A 26,346-nucleotide genomic window follows, 5' to 3' on the forward strand; every position below is an offset into this window, starting at 1 on the left:
GTTTGCAGGCGTTGAACACTGCTCTGAGCTCCAGTATGGATATGTGCAGTGTCTGTTCCGCAGGGGACCATAGCCCTTGCATCACCTTGTCGCCGATGTGCGCTCCCCATCCCATGTGGGAGGTGTCGGTAGTAAGAAAAATAGAAATTTGTGGTTGGTGAAAAGGCACCCCCACTAGCAGATTCTCGGGGTTTTCCCACCACACCAGGGATCTGCGCACCTCTGTTGTGGGCGACACCACCCTGTGGACAGTGTGGGATGCCGGTTTGTAAACGCTCGCCAGCTAATGCTACAGGCTTGACATGTGCAACCTGGCATTCTGTACCACAAACGTCGCTGCCGCCATATGGCCCAGCAGCTGTAGGCATGTTAAGACCGGCACCGTGGGGCTGTATGTAGTGACTTGCACCAGCGAACTGATTGCGCGGAAGCGGGCGTCGGGTAGGTACACCCTTGCTGTGATAGAGTTTATGCGTGCCCCTATGAACTCTATATGTTGTGTGGGTTCGGGCTTTGACTTTGCAAGGTTGATGACTAGGCCCAGCGAAGAAACGTGTCCGCTGTGACGCGTATCATGCGTGAGACCTCAGCCTTTGAGGTCCCCTTTCAGCAGGCAGTCGCCCAGATATGGGAAAAATAAACACCCCCTGTCTGTGCAGGTAGGCTGATACCACTGCCAGGGTTTTGGTAAAGACTCTGGGGGCCGAGGAGAGGCCAAACGGAAGAACCCTGTGCTGGAAGCGCTCCTGGCCGACCATGAAGCGGAGGAAGCATCTGTGTGCCGGGTGGATTGTTGTATGAAAGTAAGCATCTCGTAAGTCGAGTGCTGCAACCCAGTCTCCATCGTCCAGTGCCGTGAGTATCAAGGCAACTCTGATCATCCGAAACTGTTGCTTGCGCAAGTAACGGTTGAGTCCCCGAAGATCTAAGATGGGCCTCCAGTGTCCTGTTTTCTTCTCTGGTAGGAAGTAGCATAAATAGAAACCTTCCCCTGGAATTATTCCGGCACTCTTTCCACCGCCCTTATGTACATAAGGTGAGTCACCTTCTGCTTGAAAGCCTCACCTCGTGGCAGCGTCCCTGAGGTGAGGCCTGGTGGGAGGCTTCGTCGGTGGAAGCGACTGGGGGGGGATCGCGTAACCCGTGGCTATAATCTCCAGCACCCATATGTCTGTGGTGATCGTTTGCCATTGGGAGTGGAACGGTCTGAGGCGATGATGGAACATGAGATGAGAGTGGCATTGAGCGAGGGTATTGATAGTGCAGCACCCGACATACCCATCAAACTTGTTGCCTTTGAGGCCTGACCTGAGGGCGTACGGCTTTGTTGAGAACATCGCCTAGGAGTTCTGTACTGTTGCCGCTATTGATAGCGCCCTTGGCCGTAGCCCCGTTGATATTGAGCACACTGTGGTTGTAAGCGTACCGTCCTTGCTGAGGATAAAATTTTTCCCCTCCTGTATGGGAGAGTATAAATGTCCGAGGTTCCAAGTGTAGCTCTCGAGTCCTTACTGGAGTGAGGGACCGAGTCAGTTGAGTCTGCAAACAGCTTTTGTGTATCAAAGGGAAGGTCCACGATCTTCGCCTGTATGTCCCTCGAGATACCCAACGTCTGGGGCCAGGATTCTCTACGCATGACCACTGCTGTAGTCGTTGAACGTGCCACTGTGTCCGCCACATCCAGGGCAATCTGGACTCCCGTCTGCGATGCTGCGTAGCCCTCTTGAACAGTCGCCTTTAACACCGGCTTTTTGTCTTCCAGAAGTGAATCCATGAGGGGAGTAAGCCCGGAGTAATTATCAAAATTACGGTTTGCCAGGTGTGCCCATAATTTGCCATTCTCAGTCACAGGATAGGAGAGGAATATACCTTCCTGCTAAACAGCTCTAGCTTCTTAGCATCTTTGTCCGATCCCCCAATTTGTACTGAGAAGCCTTTGACCTCTGCTGGGACGACCCGACCACCAAAGAATTTGGTTGTGGGTGACTGAAGAGGAACTCCATGCCCTTTGCCGGGATGAAGTATTTCTTATCCGCTCTCTTGTTCGTAGGCGGAACAGAGGCCGGAGTCTGCCATATAGTAGTGGCTGACTCCAGAATGGCTACGTCCAGTGGAATAGCAATTTTGGATGAAGCCGGGGGTCTCCAATTTTTCAGGAGTTTGTGATGTTTCTCCTGCACCTCTGCCCTTTGAATGTCTTGCGTGAAAACCACCCTTTTAAACAGCTCCTGAAACTGTTTAAGGTCATCCGGGGGAGACACATCCCCGGGGGCCATGGCCTCATCTGGGGAGGATGAGGAGGAACCACTAAGGTAAACCTCCCTCGAACCCTCGGGTTCCTGCAGTCGATGATACACTTGCTCGCTGGACGATTGTGAAGGAAAGTCTTGGGGTTCTAAAATTAACTCCCCTTGAGACAACTGTGTTTCCGTCCCCGATCGGGAGTGCCCATGAGGGTATTGAGCGGCCGGGGGGGGACCTGCCCCTGGGTGTAGGCCTGTGGTTTGTCTGTGTCCAGCATGATAAGGACGACCATGGTAGCATGGGCAAGGGTCCGGGGATGGAGACCTGGACCACTCACGGGGTGTGTACCCCCAATGTCTGGGAGAGCGAGACCTCCGCGACGACACAGATAGAGGTGAAACTGGCTTGTGATAGTACTCCAGGGGATCCAATCCCACAAATGGTGAAGGTGGCCCAAGCCATGGTGACATTGGTTGGAGGAACGGAGAAGGAGATTTCTTTTTTTTTTTTTTCGGATGAGCTGGTGGAAACACAAGCCTTCAGTGCGGGGTGTGTATCACAGGGGGAAAGCTTGGTGCTAACAGCAGCGCAGCCCTGTCCAGAGATGGACTGCGGTGCCAGGTTTTTGATGTTGCCTTGCCCCTCCGCTGCGGGGCCGGCACCGCCCCCTCTCATGCCAGGGATCTCGGCCCCGCTGTCTGCGCCACGCTCGGCACTGTCAGCTGCGGTGCTGCGCGGGTATCCCCCTCCGGTGCCTGCAGGCTCCGTGCCTGGCACCCCTGCACCGCTGGTGCCGCGGGGGTCTGTGCCGCCTGTGGCGGTGCTGCCGCCTGAGCATGAGGCTGGTGGCTGTGTGCTCCGCTCGTCCTGCTCGCTCCAAATGCACAGCGAGGATCGAGCCAGGGAGAGTTTTCTCCGTTTCTGCACTGAGGGGGTCAGAGCACAGTGAGAACGCATCTGGTAGCCTGTAATTCCCCCAGGCATCGGATGCCTTCACTATGCCCCATGGAGGCCAGCATAGCTTCACGGCATGACTCACGCTGTGTAAAACCTGAAGAGGCCATTGTGGTGAGTCCTTTATTGTTAAGAGGGTACTTAGCACTTAATCAGTGCCGTTCCACCCCAAAGAGTGATCACCGGCCTGCGGCAGCGGGCGGCCTAATGGCCTTCACGTCCGCTCTTCTCTTCTCCACTCTTTTTCCTTCTTTTTTTTTTTTTTTTTGCTGATATTCTCTTTGTCTTTGCTTTCTCTCTCTTTTTTTTTTTTTGTTTAATAACCAAAACAACAAATCACACGTGGGAAAAAAAACCCACTAAGTAACCTGACTCTGGCCTTAGCCTGAGTGGATTCCGTCTGCAGCTGATGGCGGTTGAGAAGGAACTGGCGGGGACCGGATCGCGCACACGGCCGGGGGCGCGCGGGGGGGGGGGGCGGCGCGCGCCGGCGCATGCACGATCCAGGAGAAACTGCTAGAATATTTCCGATCTGCGGCGCTGGGTGAGCCTGACACCTGTTGTGGAGCACCCACGGGGACCACTTGAAGAAGAAGCTCACCTAATAAACTATTTTGCTCGTCTTTAAAGTGCTACTTGACTGCTTTTTGTTTTATTGTGCTTGTTCATCAGGAGGAAGACCCTGAAAGTTCCTACTCCATCGAGATTATAATTGACATGGATAAGACAGATGAAGTGGAGTTAAAATAAATGGTGCTTCCCTCACGTTACAAGATGGGGTAGCCAGGCACAGACTAAGGCTAGGTCTACACTGGGGGGGGGAGGGGGGGGAGAAAAAGCACATCACAGCAAATTGCAGAGTCTGGGTAATCAGCTGAAGCTTGGTGCGTTCACACTACAGAACCAAAAATAACAGTGCGGCCAAAAAGATACAGCTAAAACTCAGCTCTGAGACCAGACTGTATCATGTCATTGTCAACTTAAAACTTTGCCCTCTCACCAGCAGAAGTTGTATCTCTAATAGGCTGGAGCTGACATAACTACAACACGGCTCCTACTTGTTTTTCATACCAGAGAGTTTTGTCTTCAGTTGTCTGATGCCTTGGTTTTTGAAGTATTTTGGGGCTTCCTTTCGATTTGCTTCCAGAAATGGCTGAATCAATCCATGTGAATCTTTAGACTAAAACCTGTAAAAAATGTGTGTGTATATATAAAACCAAAATGTATGTGTGTATATAAAACATATGGAAAAAAAAGTCATGTACTGTATAAATCCGAGCTGTCCACTACGTTCACCACTCGCCACATGTGGCAAGCGGGACACCATGGTGTGGTGATTCTGGGCTCTGGAGCCGCATGTAACTCTTGGAGCCTTTAAAGGCGGCTCCTCAGAGCCACACATGGGGAGTGCTGTCAGCCCACCCCTTGCTCATGCTCCACCACTTGCCTCCTGCTGCCATGTCTCAGGTCCCCGTGCGGCTTCCGCTGTCAAGGCTCAGGCGCCGGTGCAGGTCCTGCAGTGGTGGCTCTGGTGAGTCACCATTTTGAGGGCAGAGGAAGAAATGCCTGGCTCTGAGGGTGCCTGGCTCTGGAGGAGGGCATTTATTTGTGAGGGAGAGGGAGCTGGGGAAGCCTGGCTCTGTGGGAGGGTATTCAGTTAGAGCAAGGGGTGGGGGGCATCCTGCTCTGGGGGGAGTACATTTATTTGGGGGTGGTGGTGCACAGCAAATACAGAAAGAAGACATGAAGACTGCTGACCAAAAATTAAATGCTCATAAACTGCAGACTGTGGTCAGTCAATTTCTTTTTAAAAAAGAGAAATAATTCAGAATTAAATTATGCCCTGAATGGGATACTATAATTTTGGTGTTTTAATAAAGCTGGGTTTTTATTAATTAATAAAGAACCAACTATTAAGCAAACAACAGCATTACTGCTTTTGCTCCCTCTATTTCTATATTAGCAAAATCGCAGTTCAAAATACCACTTCTGTTTAGCTGAATACACGGTTATCTCAAAGTTTCAAATCTTCTCAGGCAATTCAGCTACAGAGTGTACTGTATGTTTTACCTATGGATTAATCTTATCACCAGAAGGATAGTGTGATAGTCTGTCCCTCATATTCACTCTTTTCACCAGATTGATAATTTTGGTACAAAGCACACCCTATGAAGTATCCCTTGAAAATCAATCGTGATGAATATTATTGTTCTGGTAAAATATGTGTATCAACATTGTATACAAAATTACGTTTCTACTGCATAGCAGTGATGTAACATGTTCCAGTTAGAAAGGCAGGTCCAAACCAGTTCTTCAAAGGCACACTGCCACCTCTGGATAAGTATCAACACGTCAAGTGGGCTAACACTTAGATGAGTGACCATTCTCTAAGTGTGGGGAAGACATGGACAATGAAGTCACATTTCATCAAAAGAATGGTTTTAACCTCATATCAACAAGAGACTGGTTGGTTTCCATGACTCAGCAAAGATGTTTATAAAACAAGAAACAGAAAGAGGGAAAGAGAGAAGAAAAAACACCTGACCTCACTACTCTCCTTCCTTATCTCTGCTTATGGCATCAAAGATGTCAAAAGAACTGATTTGGGGTTGGAGGATCCTGGCTGGGAGGCTTTTCAACCAGTACAAACTGCTACAAGCTTATGGAGAGAAAAACCTCTCACTTTTAAAATCACTTAGATTGTTTAATTAGGCAGTTAGCTTCCATTTTATTTTATATGTTTTAGAACTAATCCTAATTTTTATGCCTCAGTTTTTTTTCTGTAGTTAATAAACTTATCGTTTTATCTTAACCAGTGTGGGTTGAAGTGTATGGGAAACTCCCTTTAGGATAAGAAGGATGGTGCATATCATTTTACGTGGATTTGATATGCCTGTCATTTTATTAGTGTTACTCCCAAAAGCAGCTGGCACTTCCCTGGGGGAAGGGGCAAGGGTCTTCGAGTACTGCCCTTGCACCAAGTGCCAACTCTGCAGCTCCCTAGCCAGGAAACATGGCTAATGGGAGCTGAAGGGTAGGGGGTGCCTGCAGGCGAGGTCAATGCGCAGAGCCACCTACTTCCCATCCAGGGGTGGCAGGGATGTGCTGGACACTTCTGGGAGTAGGGCAAGCAGAGAGCTGTCCTTAGCCCTGTTGCACCACTGCCTGAGACAAGTACCACCCAACTGGATCCCATATCCCTTACCCGCTTCCATATCCCAACTCCCTGCTCCAGCCTTGAGCCTCCTCCTGCAGCCTGCATTCCTCAACCCCTCCCACATCCTGACTCCACGCCCCAGCCCTGAGCCCCCTCCCTGGCCCAACCTCTGCCCCAGGCTCCACCTGGAGCCCTCTCCCATACACTGATCCCCTTGGCCCCAGGCCAGAGCCCATACCCGCTCCTCACAACCCAACCATCTGCCCCAGCCAGATGACAGTCAATGCAGGCAGGAGAACGCAAATGACCAATTGTTGGGGGAAAGACTGAATGGGTGAAGGTCTCTGCACAGGGACAGGGTCTTTGTGGGGCAGGGCAAGGGTATTTGTGTGATTAGACAGTTGGAAACTGTACTCTGGCCTAGATTAACATTAAACCAGTTAAAATAGGAACAAACTCAAATGTTCAAATCTCTATGCCAAACTCTAAATAATCTTTTCTGGGAGATTCAGGAATGTCTGCTTAGCTTTAAACAAATCAGTGTTGTTTCTCCACTTTCTGCTTTTGGGCTAAGCCTCAAAGCAAAAATACAAAAATGTGGCAAGAAAGCCTCTTTTTGCACTATATCTGACCAAGCTGAAACCAGCAAGTACTGGAACTTTCACAAAAGAAAGGGGGGGATGCTTTTTCTCACAAGAATTCCAGCTCAAAAGCTTCTGTCACCACTAGTTAGCATTCTTGAGTCTTGTTGCAAATAAGTAAATGTTTGATTACCATATTACACCCAGGGTAGTTCTCGTGAAGAAATGGCTGCCCTGGAGTCTCATTTACACCAAATACATTTTACATCCCTCAGGCAGTGGAAATGGGCCTTAAAGTGGGCCTAAATGTTATTTACTCCCAATATAAAACACAATACTTGCAGAGTGGTGTCAAAAGGTCACTGAGCAATGTCAAGGGCCTTATAGGTCTCTGCTGAACACATGAACAAACTAGGCAAACTTTTTGGTTGATGACACATTAATTGAAAATAATGAGAAAACAAACCCAAGGCTCTTTGTTCTTTCTTTGACAAGTTCGTTTATTGAATAGATAGAGCAGAACTCAAAAATGCAAAATCATCATTGGTTTAATCTATATATATATATATTGCCACAGAGAATCAACTTGTATGTCACTGCAGCATTTTAAAAGCACTTTAGTGTTACAGACTTCTGCAAATGAATATTAAAAGACCATCTACTGTAATACTATTGTTTGAACCAATATAATCATAGGCACAGTATTACAGCCATACACAAACAGATTACATAGTTATCTGTTAAACCACAATAAAGTCTTTCCTAATGATGTGGAATCACTGTTCCATGTCTGCTAGCTAGGCTTATTACATTTCCCAGTTTTCAACAGGAACCATATATGATAACCGTTGCCTTAATCAAAACAATATGCAGTTAATACTTAAGTTGTCAAAAATTACAGAGGAATCACATTGAATAAATGCATACTATATTGACAGGAAATCCAATTTTATTTATACCAGCACATCTCAAACTTTTAACGTGTGGAAAAATATCAGTAATTAGTTATATTTCAGTTAATTCACATGTATACTTGCAGGAAGGTCTCCATTAAATAAAATTCCTCCATAACTGCAGCTCTGAAAGGATAATGACACACACTGTGCTGCAGTGTCTAAGTAATAAAAGCTAGTAAGGTGCAGAATAACAAATAATGTATCTAGCTCCACCCTCGTCCAAAGATGGTTCTGCCTTTTGTTTTTTGTTAGCTAAGGTACTATCAATCAGTAAATTATACATTGTATGTAATCCTTCCCCATCACTATTACCCGAGGTAATTTTCTCTTAAGAAAGACTTTCTAGAAGGCTGTGTGTCTACGCTTGCATTCCTCTTTCGAAAGGGGCACACAAATGAGGGAAACAGAAAATGCAAACGTGGTGCATATTTGCATTTCTGGCACCTCATTTGCATATTCTTATTTTGAAAGAGCTTCTTTTGAAAGAAGAAAACAGGTGCAGAAACTGTTCTTTCGAAAGAGCAAAAAAAAGGGAAGGAGGATTCTTTCGAAGATGGGATTTACTTTTGAAAGAACAGTATCTACACTGGTTTTCTTCTTTCAAAAGAACGTCTTTTGAAATAAGAATATGCAAATGAGGTGCCATATATGCAAATATGCACCTCATTTGCATGTTTGATTTCCCTTATTTGTATGCCTCTTTCGAAAGAGGAATGCAAGTGTAGACATAGCTGAAAAGAAAGTCCTGTCAGATCGTTTAAAATAATTATCTTTAAGAGCCAGAATTAGATCCCCTTACTGGTAGTGAATATCACCTTCCTCTACAAGTTGTGCATTTGTCTTCAGCAGGAGTATTCATGATGTAACGTACTATCCAACATGTGTCAGGGGATCGGAATCTGGCTGTAACTATATACAGACATAATCAATTAACAAGTGAAATAAAATCCTAGAATTACAAAAGATGAAAACATTTGCTATTATTTCATAAACACTAAGATGGGGACTGCTATAAAGTCCATATCATTGTATGTCCTGTACTGTTTGCACTGCTAAAATGTACATTTCCTGGGGCTTTCTGGTTTTGTTTATTCATTTATGTAGACAAAGCTCTCTTTCCTTCCCTCAGCAAGTCTCTATAGTTCTGGAATGCTGATTTAACAATGAACTTGTTCGGTGATCAAAGGAATGGGTACAAACAAAAGCAGGATTGTCATTCATGCTTGGACCACAGTGAATTGTAAATATACCATTCAGAAGGCCTTTAAAATACCATTTTTCCTCCTCTCACACATTTAGGCCTTTCATTTGAATTACAATGGGATGAGCTGTATGTGCATTAATCTAGCTTTGAATAGTTAGGTGACAGAAACAGGTGCTTTTTACTTCTACCTGAAATTGTACAGAAATGAATAAAACAGAAAAATGTCTAATCAAACATTGTAGAAAGGTGAAAGGCTTCACTAAAAATTAATAAATGTTAGAAAAACTTTGGCTTATTTTTTTATTCCCTCCTCACACGACCAGCCATATAGTATTATATGAACAGTTATTCTAGATCCTTGTGAAAAAACCAAACCAAACCAAACCAAATCAAAAACGCACAACCCAACAATTTCAACCTCCCACAAACTTGTCTGACAGGTTTTTGAAGAGCAAGGATAAAAAACCAAAAGAATGCATTTAAACATTCTGATGCAATCTGCTTCAACTATGCCATTTTATAGTTACAGTTGAGCTCTTACATATACTATACTTTATCAACCTCAGAAATCTCTCCAGAAGTAACAAAGGATATCCAAATTTTCCTATCTTTTATAAACAGCACTATTTCATTTGCTTTTGCATTTTTGAAATATTAAATAATGCAACTTTCAAAAAATATCCACAGCTAATATAGCGCCTATAAACATTACCTCATTGGTAACAAACAAGCCAAGTGAATAATGAAACAGTTTAATTTAATGAAACACTGAAATAAATATATTATTTTTGTTACACATCTTACTTTCCTGTTCAATTAAGTGTTGTTCCCTTCTAACTGAAAATTTATAATTTGCAAAAAGAGCAACAATCAGATTGAACATCCGGTTATATTTCAGCTGCTGATAATTAATAATTATCCAGTATATTATTATTTGCTTGCATGTGGCACTCAATTGTCCATAATCAACATTCATCTTTCATCTTTATTGGTTGGGCTTCCTGGCAGGTGCTGGGTGGAGTAAACACAGAAGGGTCAGTAATACCCAGCTGTATATCAAAAAAGCGGGTGGAAGTTGTCACGCTGTAATTCTTGGTGTAGGTTTCCTGCACCGGGTAACAGTCTTTGACTGTGTAAACGCCAACCCAGGACTCAACTACAATGAAAAACAAAGTATGATATTTTATGGGACAAGCATTATTTTAAAGTTGTTATTAAACTGACAAGAGAACATTCTTATATTTCCTTGACTTGAATGACCATTTTCAAAGCATCTCTCTGGAGACTGGCATCTATGACTTTATGAAAATCCCAGCCAGAATGGAGAAGCGAAAAGAAAAATGTTTGTTGTGCTGTTTAAATATAAAATGCTCAGTCATATATGAACTGAATATTAATGTCTGGAGCTGTTTTTGAAAACTCTATGGCTGTGGTCACTCTAGCCCCTCCTTTCAGAAGGGCTGTGGTAATGTGGCACTTTGGAATATGTTAATTGATATAATGGTGGCTGCACATGCTTCAACACTGCCGGTTTCCAAATGGACACTGCCCGTTTAGCCGGCGGCCTTTCAAAACAATCCCCCTGATTTCAAAAGCCCCATCTTCCCAAAACCAGATGGGAAGAAGGGGCTTTCAAAATCAGGGGGGTTGTTTTGAAAGGCCCCCAGCTACACATGCTGCATGTGTTTCAAAACTGGCAGTTTCAAAGCATGCGCAGCTTCCGTTATGCTAATTAGGCACTACGTATTCATGACAGTGCCTCATTAGCATATTCCAAATTGCCACATTACCATAGTCCTTCCGAAAGGAGGGAATAGTGCAGCCATGGCCTATGTATTGTAAACATATCTTAAGCAACTCATGAGCTAAATTAATTTCTGCTATTCTTACGAACAGCAGCAACCAATTTAGGATTGGGTTAATATGGTAAGAGCTTAATCCCTAATTATCAGGAAATTGTTCTGATTAGAGAATCACATTTACAGACTTTCATCTAATATTTCCTTCTTAAGTCATGGCAATATTATGCCCCAATCCCTCACCATTACTCTTTTCCATTGCTATTCCTTCCTCCCTCTCTCTCTCTCTTTCTGAAGCCTTCTGACGCAGAATATTAGAACTGGAAAGCACTTCAAGAGGTCATCAAACCCAGCCCCCTGCTTGCACTGCAGGACCAAGCTGTAATGGAGTGGGGGGAGTGCATGTGTGAGTCAGGCTGGATGTCTGAGGCAAGCAGCAGCTCCCAGTGGCTAAGGACGACCCTGGGGCTACAACTGGCAGGTAACACCTCTGCCTGAACAAAGAGGAGGGAGGAGCTGAGCTGGGTTTTGAATCGGGGGGGCGGCAGTTAGAGGCTAGGAAAAGGGAGAGCTGGAAGGCAGCCAGCCTGAGGAGGGGGAAGCTACACCCCAAAGGGGCACCCCTCGGGGTCTTCTCCCCAGGACGGGTTGGAAGGACTGTCTCTGGCTGCTGTACTGTTGCTTCTGTGAGAAACTGGGCTTCTGTTGCCTAATAAACCTTGTGTTGTACCTGCTGAGTGAGAGTCACTCCTGCCAGCGGACGGGGTGCAGTGCAGGGGGACCCCTGAACCCCATCACACAAGCACCATCTGGTTCATCCCTGGCAGATTTTGTCTAACTTGCTCTTAAATATCTCCAATGATGGACATTCCACAACCTCTCTAGGCAATTTATTCCAATGCTTAACCACTCTGGCAGGAAGTTTTTCCTAATGTCCAACCTAATCTCACCTAGGTCTCAAGTGACCATCACTTGGAGGGACATCAGTTACTTTATTCTAAGTTTATCTACCTGCCACACAAATTTGACATCCTCTCCTTTTTATTGTAAAAAAAATATTTACCTCACAATGAAGAAACATGAATATGAAGCTCTAGAAAGTTATTTACACTAAAGAGAGGAACTCTACAGCATTTTGTTTTCCCAGGTTGAAAAATGTTGTGTCCCACTTTTGGAGTAAACATTATACAATGCATCCCACATTTGGTCCTAGCTAGTTTAAGAGGTCTGAGTATCCTTGATGGTCTTAACACTGCCCATAACTTGGAAATCACTCCTTCCTGTAGTTAACATGCTGTCAAATGAATTTATTCCTTCTGCTACTGAAGACTCTCCTTTTTTCATACCGCTGGTCTCAGAGGCACCTTTGATATTGTGGAATACTCAGTTTCCATAGCTGTGTAAGAATGTGATTCCCGTTATCCATGGTTCTCCTGTTACCTATTAAGTCACTTCTCTGTTTTGGTGGGAATTCCTTCTCTGCACTGGAAGTCCTCCTCTTGAAGACACACAACCTTCTACCTTCACTCCTTTCAGTTATTTATCTAACCACCAGTTTTACACTGATAAACGTTAGCTGTACATATTTTGCCTTTTGCCACATCGCTAACGAAAACATACTTGGCTTCTTCTCGTCTTCTTCCAGCTAACTATCTCAAACTCCTGGAAAAGAATCAGCATTCCCAAACAGAACTCCAACTGATCTACCTCTTTCCTTGATTTTATTTCTCCCACAACCCTTTGTTTGCAAATCTCCCCATCGTCCTCTGCACAGCATTGCCTATAGAAGCCTCTCACTTGCCTGCCACCATTGTAGAAATCTTCATCCATACCTTCATCATTGCAACTTCCACCTCCCTATGCACCTTCCCTGGCTCACCATTCATTTGAAGTCCTGTTCATAACTGCTCTCCTTAGACTCTATTTTCCACTGCAAGATACAAGTTAAGAATATAAAATTTTATCCTAACATGGAGAATATGTCATGGACTCGGTCCAGCCTAACTTCCAGAGCTTTTCTCTCTCTCTCTCTCTGGTCCTCCACCATTAGTTTCTCCTTTGCCACTTATCAGTTGCCACTATTAATGCAAGAATTTCTATCTCTGCAGCTTCTGACATCTAGGGGGGCTTCACCAATTCACTGTCCTTTTAAAAATCTCACCTCGTAGCACATATTTTATATTGTTTGCGATTCTGAACTTTTCTCTTTCCCTTTTTTAACTTGTTGACTGAACTGTTTTAGGCACATGCTCAAACACCTTACTGAACTACAGCTTAGTTTTGCATAGTATTTGGACTCAAAGAGGCAATTCAGAGATTAACTGTATGGTATTTTATTACAGAGATTTTAAAATGTGCCATAATTAAACCCGGGCAGAGCACGTATCTTTCTTCAGATGTAAAAATTAAGAGATTTCATCTGTGGAATGCTCTTTTGGGATTATAAAGGTGATATAAAATTGGTTACTACCTAAAAATATTTTGAAAAAAATTGACTTTCTAACTGTAAGATTAAAGGTAAAGAATTTAGTGTACTTTAATGCTGTTGACTATCTTGGCTTTTTAAAAAAATGTTTTACTTCTTGAATTTGGATGTACATATTATTCCAACATCATACCCTAGAGTCCATTGTAAGCTAGAGTCTGTACAGAAATTTCACACTTGACCAGTGCACCAATTCCCATGTGTCTCCTCTCTTAATCACAGAGAGATTAAAATACATTACAAATTAAATTCCAAGACATGGAGAGGCCACATACATCTGAACATAACCACTTGATACTCTTGAAGCTTTAAAGCCTAGATGCTAACAAGTCCAGAGATCCTTCCACTAAGCAACAGTGCATTTGATTATATTTCTTATTATAGAAACCCTGTTTCCAAACCCCAAGGGATGAAAAACATATATTATAATGCTGGATGCAGTCACCTTTGCATTTCAGTAATTCCTATTAGTGACAATTTTTTTCTTCCTTTGGTAACTTCTATCTTTTCTTATCCAACAAGTGGTCATGAACACTTATTTTATCACTTTAAAATTTAGCCCACATTATCAAACAACCTGAGAAGTGATGTACACACAGAACATCTAAATAGAGGTTAATAAGATCAGTAATAATTCAACACATTTCTCAGAGAGTCATAATACATTGGTGAGAATATATAAATTAATAACGCTGGTCATGGTTTTAGTGAATTTCATATAAAATTCAATATAAAATAAATGCTATTAAATTACAATATATTTCTATTGAAACCACGATGACCTTAACATAATAGCAACCTTCAGAATGCAAGCCAAATTAATTCTGAGGGATGGATGGATAGATATGAACAAACTTTTTCTCTGTCTATATTACCATATAAAACACACAAATAATTGTGGGTGTGCAACATATCAGGGCATATTCAAATAACTTCAAGAGTGCAAATTGCTACTTTGTGGATATCAAGAACTGTATATCTGCCAACAATACTGGAACTGAATAACAAGTTTCCTGGCATGGGTGGTGATGTGTCTCTTGTGGAATGTTGGAGGTTGTATCCAGTCTAGAGATCTAACAAACTTTTCCTTTATTTTAATAATGAAATATTTTCCTTGTTGTGAGTATTAAGGTTCAAAACCAGCCACATATTTTGTTGGCCATAACCATGACTGTTGCGTTAACTGGATAATACTGTAAATTTGATCTAAATTCAGGGGGGTTTAAAAGCTAGTTTTATAGATAGGACCTGGTTGTGATGCTTCCCCAGGGCCTGAAGGTTTGTGAGCCATGTTCCCTCTAATATTTTCTATTTATGTGTGGAATAAACTGTGTTATATGCACTGAGGCAAATGCAAATGTGCACCACTAGCAGAAACACAAACTTAGCTGTGAACACTCTGCTAATTAGCTGGGTGGAACCGGAACCAATCATGAGTAGCTGCACAAGCACACTGCTTACAGGGAACACTGGTGGTGAGGCACCCTGCTATTACCTACTCTTAGCTCAAAGAAGCTTCATCTATGCCTGCCAGGGGACAGCTGCCCAGTTCTATCAGCCAGAGGCAACAAGGTCTCTCTATAGGTTAGTGACAGGCACACTCTAACCCACAACCCTTAGATATTAGTTTGTTAACTAGATACTTTCCTTTCTTATATAGTGATGCTCACCCAAAGTCTTTCCAGTGTTTTCAGCTAGGTTGGCTGTGAGATAAAACAATTCTGTCAATTTGCCTTCTCAGCAAAGGATCTAGGATTTCTGTACCCAAGAAAATATTAGAAAAATCTGCTGTCCTCCTTCATAAACAGGATGCCCCCGACTGGTTTTGTTTTCTTACATACTCCTTCCTTGTAGATTTTGCAATCTTTTAGTCAACATCTGGCTCAATATGCAAATGGGTCTACAATGTAAGGTATACAATACACAACACCCAAATGACCAGACAGAGAAAAAAGCATCTCTTACCCCCTGCCTGAAAGGACCCCATCCAAAGTACATCACCTCCTAATGACCTGCTTTTACAACAGGGCCTTAAGAACATAATTTCCATTGTAGATACGTAACTCAAGTATTATTCACAAATGCATTTTGAGAGGGTTATGATGACCAACGGGCTACTGACTGACCAGTGTCATCTGTCATTTGGTTCCAAGAAGTCCTTGGGTCACACTGATAAATCTACAAGCCACACAAGCCACATGCAGTTAACCCCTGAAACTGAAAGAGTCTCTTTAGATTATTGATTTTCTCATGAATAATTCTGGGCTCAGATAACTTGACTCTAGTGGAAAAACAGGGGGGGAGGGGGATTTCATCACAGTTTGTCTGAGACACGCAAACAGATCCATTATATTCTCTTGTACATATTTAACCATTCTTAGACAATGAGGACATTTTAAAATGCAATACAACACTACTGTCATATACAGTGTGTGCTGGATATTATTACATATGATTTCTTCCTGCAAGTTTTGTGGTAATATGAAAGCCAATATTAACAGTCAAGTGGAAAATTATTTTTTTAGGTAAAGGCAACACAGACATTTTTAAGGAAACATAAACACTTACATTTCCTGGCTGGTTTTCTATCAGACCATTCTTGTACCATAATTTTGTCTCCAGGTCCCCCAATGTAGTACTGATCTTCATAAGTGGAGTTGTCAGGAATATCATAAGGATCCCATGGCTCAGTCAAAGCAATCTTTGAGCACAGCTTTGTGACTTGTTCAATCTGAAACATCACTGCATCTTTATAGAGAAATATATATTCAAAGAATCTGAAAGATTTAAAAAAAAAACAACTGTTAATGTTCATAATGGTTTTACATCTGGTAGCATTCCCTGTAGATAACATTGCCTGAGACTTCTCCATATAACACCTTGCTTGCAGTTGCTTATATCTTTGTCAAAGTTTAACATTTTAATTGATATTTTCTGTAATGTGTTTCTGACTCATCATGAGCTTTTTTTTTTTTAATCATTTCAGCTAACATCCTTCAGCCATTTCTAAGGATAAGATGAGGGAAAAATATGTTTTGATCTTGTTGCATTTTTAACAACACTTAAGAAAAACCCTAGCACTTGCAAGTTTTGTAGAGCCAAGGGATTGACATTTGGCAGGACATTTGGCCTTTGTGCCCGAGTCATATCATTTGCACCCCTGTGAAAGTCTGTCTAAATTTCACCAAACTATAAGCCTTCGGAAAAAATCAGTTTTCATTCACTCAACTTGTTTGAGCTTAGCAGCTAAATTCCTTGCTCACTGAGAATGACCAGCCCACTCTCAGCTGTTACACGTGAACAGAAGCACAGGGCAATTAAAGCCAAGTTTTTCAAAACATCCTCTAATTTTCTGTGACCAGTTTGAGACACTTAGGGCCCATTCTTCCAGATTATTTAGCATGTGCTGTGCACAGCATATTATCTGTTCAAAGAACAGCTCCAGTCAGATTTTTCAGTCCAGCTGCAGTTGTAAGCTCTAACCTGGTGTCCAGTATAGAAACTGAGGAACGTAAAGTTAATGCCCATTTGTGAACATTTTAATTTAAGCACTCGGTTTAAATGATTAAGCCAGGTCACACAGAACTCTGAAGATAACATAAGGCATAAGGCATGCCACAGTTTTCCAGGACTTGTATTTTTGTTAAAAATTTTGCTTCTCAAACAGTTTCTTAAAACAATCCCCAAAATCTTCTGCACTTCCCCTTCCAATATAATTTATAAAGAAGCTACGACGGGAAGTACAGCTGCTAGGATGCTGGCCTGCAACCTTTACAACTGGCCTTCACTATGGCTACGTCTACACGTGCAGCCAACATCGAAATAGCTTATTTCAACGTTGCGACATCGAAATAGTCTATTTCGATGAATAACGTCTACACGTCCTCCAGGGCCGGCAACGTCGATGTTCAACTTCGACGTTGCTCAGCCCAACATCGAAATAGGCGCAGCGAGGGAACGTCTACACGTCAAAGTAGCACACATCGAAATAGGGATGCCAGGCACAGCTGCAGACAGGGTCATAGGGCGGACTCAACAGCAAGCCGCTCCCTTAAAGGGCCCCTCCCAGACACAGTTGCACTAAACAACACAAGATACACAGAGCTGACAACTGGTTGCAGACCCTGTGCCTGCAGCATAGATCCCCAGCTGCCGCAGAAGCAGCCAGAAGCCCTGGGCTAAGGGCTGCTGCCCACGGTGACCATAGAGCCCCGCAGGGGCTGGAGAGAGAGCATCTCTCAACCCCCCAGCTGATGGCCGCCATGGAGGACCCAGCAATTTCGACGTTGCGGGACGCGGATCGTCTACACGGTCCCTACTTCGACGTTCAACGTCGAAGTAGGGCGCTATTCCTATCTCCTCATGAGGTTAGCGACTTCGACGTCTCGCCGCCTAACGTCGAAGTTAACTTCGAAATAGCGCCCAACGCATGTAGACGCGACGGGCGCTATTTCGAAGTTGGTGCCGCTACTTCGAAGTAGCGTGCACGTGTAGACGCAGCTTATGTGTGTTCAAAAATGGCGTTTTTCCTGAAAGCCAGTGTGGATTTCATTGCGGCTGAGGCACTGCTGATATGTTACCTACAGACATATAAGAGAAATGTAGCGAGCAACATCAGGATCTCTATGTGATTTTCATCAACTTGACCAAGATGCTTGACAGGGTCAACAGAAATCATCATCATCATCATCAATAACTGTGGACTCAGCGTCCGTTGGCGTCTGATGCCTCTCTCACTATTCCTTTCCATCGTTCCCTGTCCGGTGCAGAATGGCTTAGTTTCTGTAGACTAGCTCCGCACCAATCTACTATATCATCTACCCATTCTCTGTGGGGTCTGCCTCTCCTATTTGAAACATCCATTATGCCGAATACCAGAGTCTTCATTTTTTGTTAATTGTTCATTCTGCAAATATGTCCAAAAAGTTGTAGCTTCCATTTTATGATCTTCTGCAGCAGGTTCTCTTTCAGCTGTACCTTTCTATATAATTCCCATTGGTGACCTTCTGCATCCATCCTATTCTCAGAGTTTTTCTATAACTACTCCTTTTGAACGCCAATATTCTTCTTTTCTAATCTTTTGTTATCACCCATGTCTCGCATCCATACAACATGCTGCTGAATACACACGTTTTCAAGACGCTCTGCTTCATTCTTAAGCTAATTGCTTTGCTTTTCCAGATCTTATCCATCACCTTCAAACTCGCTCCTGCTTTCGCAGTTCTAGTCGCTATTTCCTTCTTACAGTCTAGATCATATGTTATGTTGCTCCCCAGATATGTGAGCTTCTCTACATTTTCTAGTTCAATACCACCGACACCGATCTTCCTTCCTAATTCCTCACCTCCAAATACCATTGTTTTTGTTTCATCGATGTTCATAATCAATCCGTACAGCTTCCCTTCTTTGTTTAGCACCTGAACCATTTTCGTTAGCTTCTCCTCAGCTTCCTCAGTTATAACTATATCATCCATGACCATCAAGTTGTTAATTCTTTTCCCATGCACAGATATCCCTTCTACCTCTTCCATGATCTTGTCCATCCCTCTCTCCATATGTGTTATGAAGATACTTGGCAATATTGGATCTTCTTGTCTCGTACCTCTACCTGTTTTAAACCAACTTCCCAACTCCCTGCATGTTCTCACCGCTGCCTCTGAATTGTCACTGATATCGTTCAACAACCGTATCAGTCTGTTATCCACTCTGTACGACTCCAACACCGCCCAAGTCACTTTCTGATCTATACTGTCAAATGTCTTTTGAAAAATCGATGAAGCAAGTGTATACATTCTTGTCCTTTCATCGCACTTTCTCCGCTATCAGCCTTAGTGCCAATATCTGCTGTAGGGTACTTCTATCTTTTCTGAACCCTGCTTGCTCGTCTGCTATATGTTCTTCTATCTGAAATCTTAGTCTCTCAGTCAGTATCATCAGCAGCACCTTGCCTAGATTACTTGTTAGGGCAATCGTTCTGTAGTTCTTGCACTCCAATGTACTTCCTTTCTTGGGTATTGTCACTAGCACAGATCTTGTCGATTCCTTAGGTGCCTTCCCTTCTTTCCATGCTGTAATACATAGTCATTGTATTTCCTGAATCATGCTTTCTCCACCGTATTTGATCATCTCTCCTAGGATCTTATCATTTCCAGGGCTCTTCTTGTTCTTAAGTCATTTCTCTGCTTTTTCTACTTCCTCCTTTGAAATATCGGTCTTGCTCTCGTAATGCAGTGGAGATATCTCTTTCAGTTCTTCGATCAGCAATGAAGGGTCCTGTGGCACCTTATAGACTAAAAGAAAAGTTTTGAGCATGAGCCTTCGTGAGCACAGGCTCACTTCTTCAAATGCTGGTCTTGGAAATCTGCAGGGCCAGGTATAAATAAGCCAGAGCAAGGGTGGGGATAACAAGGTTAGCTCAGTCAGCAAGGGTGAAGCTTACTACCAGCAGTTGATCTGGAGGTGTGAACACCAAGGGAGGGGAAGCTGCTTCTGTATTTAGCCAGCCATTCGCAGTCTTTGTTTAAGCCAGAGCTGAGGGTGTTGAATTTGCAGATGAATTGTAGCTCAGAAATTTCTCTTTGGAGTCTGGTCCTGAAATTTCTTAGCTGTAGGATAGTTCTTCAACCAGTCTCTGTGAGACACTCGGGTCCAACTGTGCTTTCTATAGATCGGTGCAATATCTCATCCATTGCTGCACAATCTTCTTTCTGTTCATGAGCACTTCTTCATTCTCATCTTTGATCGCCATCTGTTTCAGTTGCCATTTCCTATTAATATTCCTAATCATCTCATACACCTCCCTGGTCTTACATTCATCGTAATACCTCTCCATATCTTCACATTGCTCCTCTAACCATTTCTCCTTATCCTTTCGGGCTGATGTCCTCACCTCATTGCATTTCACCCTATTTTGCTGTTCCGCCATCTCAGAAACATCTCTTCCGATCTTCAACACTCTCTTCTCTTGTACCAACTTCAGTGTCTCCTGAGTAATCCACTTCTTATTGATCTTCCCTTCTTCTGGAACAGTCTGCTCAATTGCTTCTTCTATCGCTGTGACTATCCCCTGCAGTTCTTATCTAGGTCTTTCTCTGTGGCAATATTCTTAATCTTCTCTTTGAGCGCTGCTCTGTATGCATTCCCTGTTTTTACCTCACCTAGCCTCGCCATGTCTCTTCTTCTCTTAAATTTTGCCTTAAGCTTTTATCTTGATGTTTGTGATCACTAGACTGTGGTCCAAGCACTGCTCTACTGATGTTACCCATCTTCTTCTTCTAAAAATCATATCTATCATGTTCTTGGACTTCCCGTCATTCAATCACCATGTCCACTTCCTACAGTCTTTTTGTTGGAATCTCGTGTTGCAGATCACCATCTCATGCTCCGTAGCAAACTCTAGTAATATTTCACCTTGTTTGTTTCTTTCTCCATATCCAAACCTTCCCATGACTCTCTCCCAACCTTCATTATCTGTTCCAACTTCTGCACTCCAATCTCCTCTGATGTTCAACACATCTTTCTTCAGTATCTCCTCTACCGTCTTTTTCAAGTCTTCACAGCATAGCCCAATCTCTTCCTCCATACTGTCCAATGTGGGCATATACACCTGAATGACTGAGATGTTGAACGGTTTTGCTTTGAATCTCGCTACCCTCATTCTTGCACTCTCCGGTTTGTATTTCAATAATGCTCCTCTAGCTGTTTTGCTAAGAAGGAATCCGACTCCTTCTTCATGCTTCGTTTCATTTCCTGACCAAATGACTTTGCAAATGCACATCTCTCCCAAAGCTGTCCAACGCATCTCTGCCAGTCCAAGTATATCACATCGGTATCTCTCCACCTCCTTCCGAAGCAGCTCTAATTTTCCAGTTGCCTACATTGTTCAGATGTTCTATGTTTTAATTGATAGCATATGTGTTAGCTGTAATTTTCTTTCGGTAGCCAACTTATCGACCCAACCCCAATCACTCGATTGGTGTTGTGGACCTTGTTTGTCCGTGCGACGTCCAAGCTGGCATCTTTTATCATTTAGCCATACTGGCATCAGATTTAATTCATATTCTTGTTTCACAGTCAGCGCATCAACAGTCATCTGACCAACCCTCCTCCTTTAGCCAAGCTTGGGACTGGCATGGAGCTCATAGTGGCTTCATGGCAGAGTTTCAACAGAAATGGGCTCTGGAAAATACTCAGATGAGCTGTCTGTCCTGAAAAATTTGTCAACATTGTATGGTCTTTTCATGATGGCATGCTTAGTTGCATCCTTAACAATGGAGATACATCAGCACCTTTTGAAATACCAAATTGTACAAAGCAAGGAAGTGTCCTTGCTCCTCTTCTGTTCTAACACCTAATTTTTAATGATGCTGTTAGTTGTTTTTAAGGACTGCACATTGGGCTTATCCATTCAGTTTCAAACAGATGGCAGTATTTTCAATTTCTGGAGACTTCTGGTTTCCACTAGAGTGGTTAATGCAACTACCTGTGACCTTCCACTTGCTGATGACTGTGCATTGTTGGCTCATTCAGTGAAGGATGCCCAGGAGCTTTTTGATCGCTTTACTGCCTCTACTCACTGCTATGGACTCACAGTTAGGTGTAAGAAGACAGAAGTTATACTGCAGCCTGTTTGGAAAGAGCCCAGCACACCAGTGATCACTGCTGCTGGTACAGTTCTTAAGGCTGTTGACAGGTTCTGCTACCTCGGAAGTGTTCTGTCCTCTAGAATAAATGTAGATCATGATGTAGCTGCTCGATTAACCAAAGCCTTTGGAAAACTGACCAAACATCTATGGAATGACCATGGTATTAAACTCCATACAAAAGTAGCAGTTTATCAAGCAGCTGTCCTGAATATCCTACTATATGGCTTGGAGTCATGGACAATATCACTGCCTATTTTGAAACTCGATCTGTTCCACAGGTGCTTTCTGAGGAAGATCGCCCATGTGAACTGATAGGACAAAATTCCTAACACAGAGGTTCTTAAGCTGTGTGGTGTCATGGGCATGGAAGCAATGATTATGAACAAAACAGTTTTGCTGTACTGGTCATGTTATGATATATACATACCAAAGATGGTCTTCTATGGCCAGCTTGCTGATGTAAAGTGCTCTAGCGATGGTCAGTATAAGCACTATAAAGACCTCTTAAAAGCCAACATAAAGTCATGGGGCATATGTCCCCATGATCTGGAAACACTAGTTCAGGAGACATTGTCCTGGCAGCAAATCACTGCACAGGCTCTTAACTGATTTGAGAGTTAGCATATGCAGGCACTACAGGAGAAACATAGGATCCGAAAAGAATGCACAATGCCTGCAGTTGGCTTTTTTTTTTTTAACGTGACATCTGTAATCTGCTCTGACAATCAAGTATTGGTTTAGCCGCTCACCGACAGCATCAGAGAAGATGAGATCCATCGATCAATGTCTCAGTCCAAGAAGAAGAAGAAGATTACTCATGCCACCGTTACATTGACTTCAGTGGTAGTACAGATGTAAGACAAGAGAATTAGTTCCACTGTATTAAGACCCAGATTACTTGTCTTAAGTAGACCAGACCCACTGAACTCGATGTAAAGGTGTCAGAGTCTATTCAAAAATTTACAAGAGCACTCTAAGAAACCCAAACATTTATACTAAAAAATATTAGGAAGAATAGACATAAATCCCGTTACTGTTGTTGTTCAAGTCTGATACCAGAAAAAAGCCCATAAATCTGTAATTATCAAAACTTCATGGGAAGAAGGAATGGAATTCCCAGAAATATACAAAAATGAATGCATCACAGAATTCCACTGAAATCAACAAGATTTTTATTTAGAAATGAATACCAAGCTACAGCCCTTAGTATTAAATATAAACTCAATAGTGTGTACACAAATGAAGAGAGCTAACATACTTATTTGCAGATGTGGTGTTTGAAATGTAATCTGATTCCAGTTCTTTTTCTAGAATTTTTATAAATTATTGTCTTTTTATGTTCTTCAGCAAAATATCCATTAAAATCCTGATCCTGCAAGCTGCCCCATCTGGGTAGACTACTAAGCAAATCCCCGACTTCTTTCCCTGTCAAGTTGTAGAGATTTTTGCTTTCATCTCTGGACACCCCACCTTGAAACACTACTGGGATGGCCAAAATGGACTCTATCACAGGGGTATCACTCACTTTCTGTTGTTTGTTTGGTTGTTTTTTTCTGTATTGTAAGTTTCATGGTGTAGTCAGAACCAAAAAGAAAAGGAGTTGCATCATCTCTAATTGTCTTTTTTGTGACTCGAAGTGTAGAGGAGACGCACACAATTGAAAGGTGGCACTTTCGAAGTGCCACAGCCAGCAGCGTGCTAATGAGGAGCTGAATATTCATTTCAGCACCTCATTAGTATTCTCTGATTGGCCATTGGCACAGCCCTTTTGAAATTTTGGCCAAGTGTAGACACAGCCAGAGAGAGATAAACTAGTGGTTTGAAGCTATGTATAGGACACAAACTCCTTAAGGACTGTGTCTACACTAGCATTCCTCTTTTGAAAAAGGCATGCAAATGAGGGATACTGAAAATGCACATAAAACACAGATTTACCTATCTGGCACTTCAGTTGCATAATCTTCTTTCAAAGGAAGAAAAACAATGTAGAGACAGCTCTTTCAAAAGTAAACCCCATCTTCGAAAGAACCTTCTTCCTAAAAAAATTTAAAAAAAGGAAGAAGGGTTCTTTTGAAGATGAGGATTACTTGTGAAAGAGCCACATCTACACACTGCTTTTCTTCTTTTGAAAGAATATGCAAATGAGGTGCTAGACATGTAAATCTACACTTCATTTGCATTTTTGATTTCCCTCATTTGCATTCTTCCTTCACAAGAGGAATGCTAGTGTAGACATAGCCAAGTTCTAAATCTGACTCTTCATCACTCAGAACATAAGAACATAAGAATGGCCATACTGGGTCAGACCAAAGGTCCATCCAGCCCAGCATCCCATCTGCCGACGGTGGCCAATGCCAGGTGCCCCAGAGAAGGAGAACAGAAGACAATGATCAAGTGATTTATCTCCTGCCATCCATCTCCTGCCCTTGTTCAGAAGGCTAGGGCACCATACTTTATCCCTGGCTAATAGCCATTTATGGACCTAACCTGCAAAAATTTATCAAGCTCTTTTTTATAGCCTAATAGAGTCCTGGCCTTCACAGCCTCCTCGGGCAAGGAGTTCCACAGGTTGACTGTGCGCTGTGTGAAGAAAAATTTCCTTTTATTAGTTTTGAACCTACTACCCATCAATTTCATTTGGTGTCCCCTAGTTCTTGTATTATGAGAAAAGGTAAATAATTTTTCTATATTCACTTTCTCCACACCATTCATGATTTTATATACCTCTATCATATCGCCCCTCAATCGCCTCTTTTCCAAACTGAAAAGTTGCAGTCTCTCTAGCCTCTCCCCATATGGGACCCGTTCCAAGCCCCTAATCATCTTAGTCGCCCTTTTCTGAACCTTTTCTAATGCCAATATATCTTTTTTGAGGTGAGGAGACCACATCTGCACGCAGTACTCAAGATGTGGGCGTACCATAGTTTTATATAGGGGAAGTATGATATCTTTTGTCTTATCATCGATCCCTTTTTTAATAATTCCTAACATCCTATTTGCCTTACTAACTGCCGCTGCACACTGCGTGGATGTCTTCAGAGAACTATCCACTATAACTCCAAGATCCCTTTCCTGATCTGTCGTAGCTAAATTTGACCCCATCATGTAGTACGTGTAATTTGGGTTATTTTTTCCAACATGCATTACCTGACACTTACCCACATTAAATTTCATTTGCCATTTTGCTGCCCAATCACTCAGTTTGCTGAGATCTTTTTGTAGTTCTTCACAATCCCTTTTGGTTTTGACTGTCCTGAACAACTTGGTGTCATCTGCAAACTTTGCCACCTCACTGCTTACCTCATTTTCTAGATCATTGATGAACAAGTTGAACAGGATCGGTCCCAGCACTGACCCCTGGGGAACACCACTAGTTACCCTCCTCCATTGTGAAAATTTACCATTTATTCCAACCCTTTGTTTTCTGTCTTTTAACCAATTCCCGATCCATGAAAGGATCTTTCCTCCTATCCCATGACCACCTAATTTACATAAAAGCCTTTGGTGTGGGACCGTGTCAAAGGCTTTCTGGAAATCTAGGTATATTATGTCCACTGGGTGCCCCTTGTCCGCATGTTTATTAACCCCTTCAAAGAATTCTAATAGATTAGTTAGACACGACTTCCCTCTGCAGAAACCATGCTGACTTTTGCCCAACAATTCGTGCTCTTCTACGTGCCTTGCAATTTTATTCTTTACTAGTGTTTCTACTAATTTGCCTGGTACTGATGTTAAACTTATCGGTCTATAATTGCCAGGGTCTCCTCTAGAGCCTTTGGACACTACTGTCTAAAGCTTTGGCCAAGTCATTTACAGTTCCACAGTCTTCAAAGTTCACTGGATAATGTTAGGTTTTTAGAAAATAGATTATCCTTTCCTGGGAAGAGGGATGAAATTTTAGATATCATGGACTGAATGTAACCTATTTGATTCAGTGTTCTTAGGGGCTACCTTTTGTGAACATAAAACTCCCTCTCACTTCAATAAGGGCCTATATTAACTAATAAAGTTTACAAAGCACGTGAAAGGTGAAAGGTAGAATGTTATGTACTGTTTTTATTATTGATATGTTGTGCAATACATTTAAAATATTGTGAAAGCCTTCTTTACAACTAGAAGTGATAGAAATTTCACCCAAAAAACCAAATGCTTCTATTCTGATGAATATAACGAAACCTACATGTAGCTCTAAATCCCTGATACTTTGTTAATCCCCTGTTGGATAATGTATAGCACAAGTTTTATACAAAGTTTTTACAAATAAATTTTCTGAACTAAACAATGTAATTCCTTGTTTATTAAATTATGATAACACTCAATC

At 42.5% G+C, this 26,346-nt stretch overlaps 1 protein-coding gene across 1 annotated transcript in view; it reads right to left on the reverse strand.

Moving 5' to 3' along the window:
* Positions 1-7,423: 7,423 nt before the first annotated feature.
* Positions 7,424-26,346, reverse strand: part of EPDR1 (ependymin related 1) — a 50,385-nt gene continuing 31,462 nt past the window's right edge. Inside the window, exons 2-3 of the mRNA XM_074986048.1 lie at positions 15,949-16,157; positions 7,424-10,252 (exon numbers count right to left, since the gene is read on the reverse strand). Of these exons, the coding sequence (XP_074842149.1) occupies positions 10,062-10,252; positions 15,949-16,157 (400 nt within the window). The 3' untranslated portion in view covers positions 7,424-10,061. The remainder of the gene's footprint in view (positions 10,253-15,948; positions 16,158-26,346) is intronic.

This window comes from Carettochelys insculpta, chromosome 2 (assembly GCF_033958435.1).
Source record: "Carettochelys insculpta isolate YL-2023 chromosome 2, ASM3395843v1, whole genome shotgun sequence".
Lineage (NCBI taxonomy): Eukaryota > Metazoa > Chordata > Testudines > Carettochelyidae > Carettochelys > Carettochelys insculpta.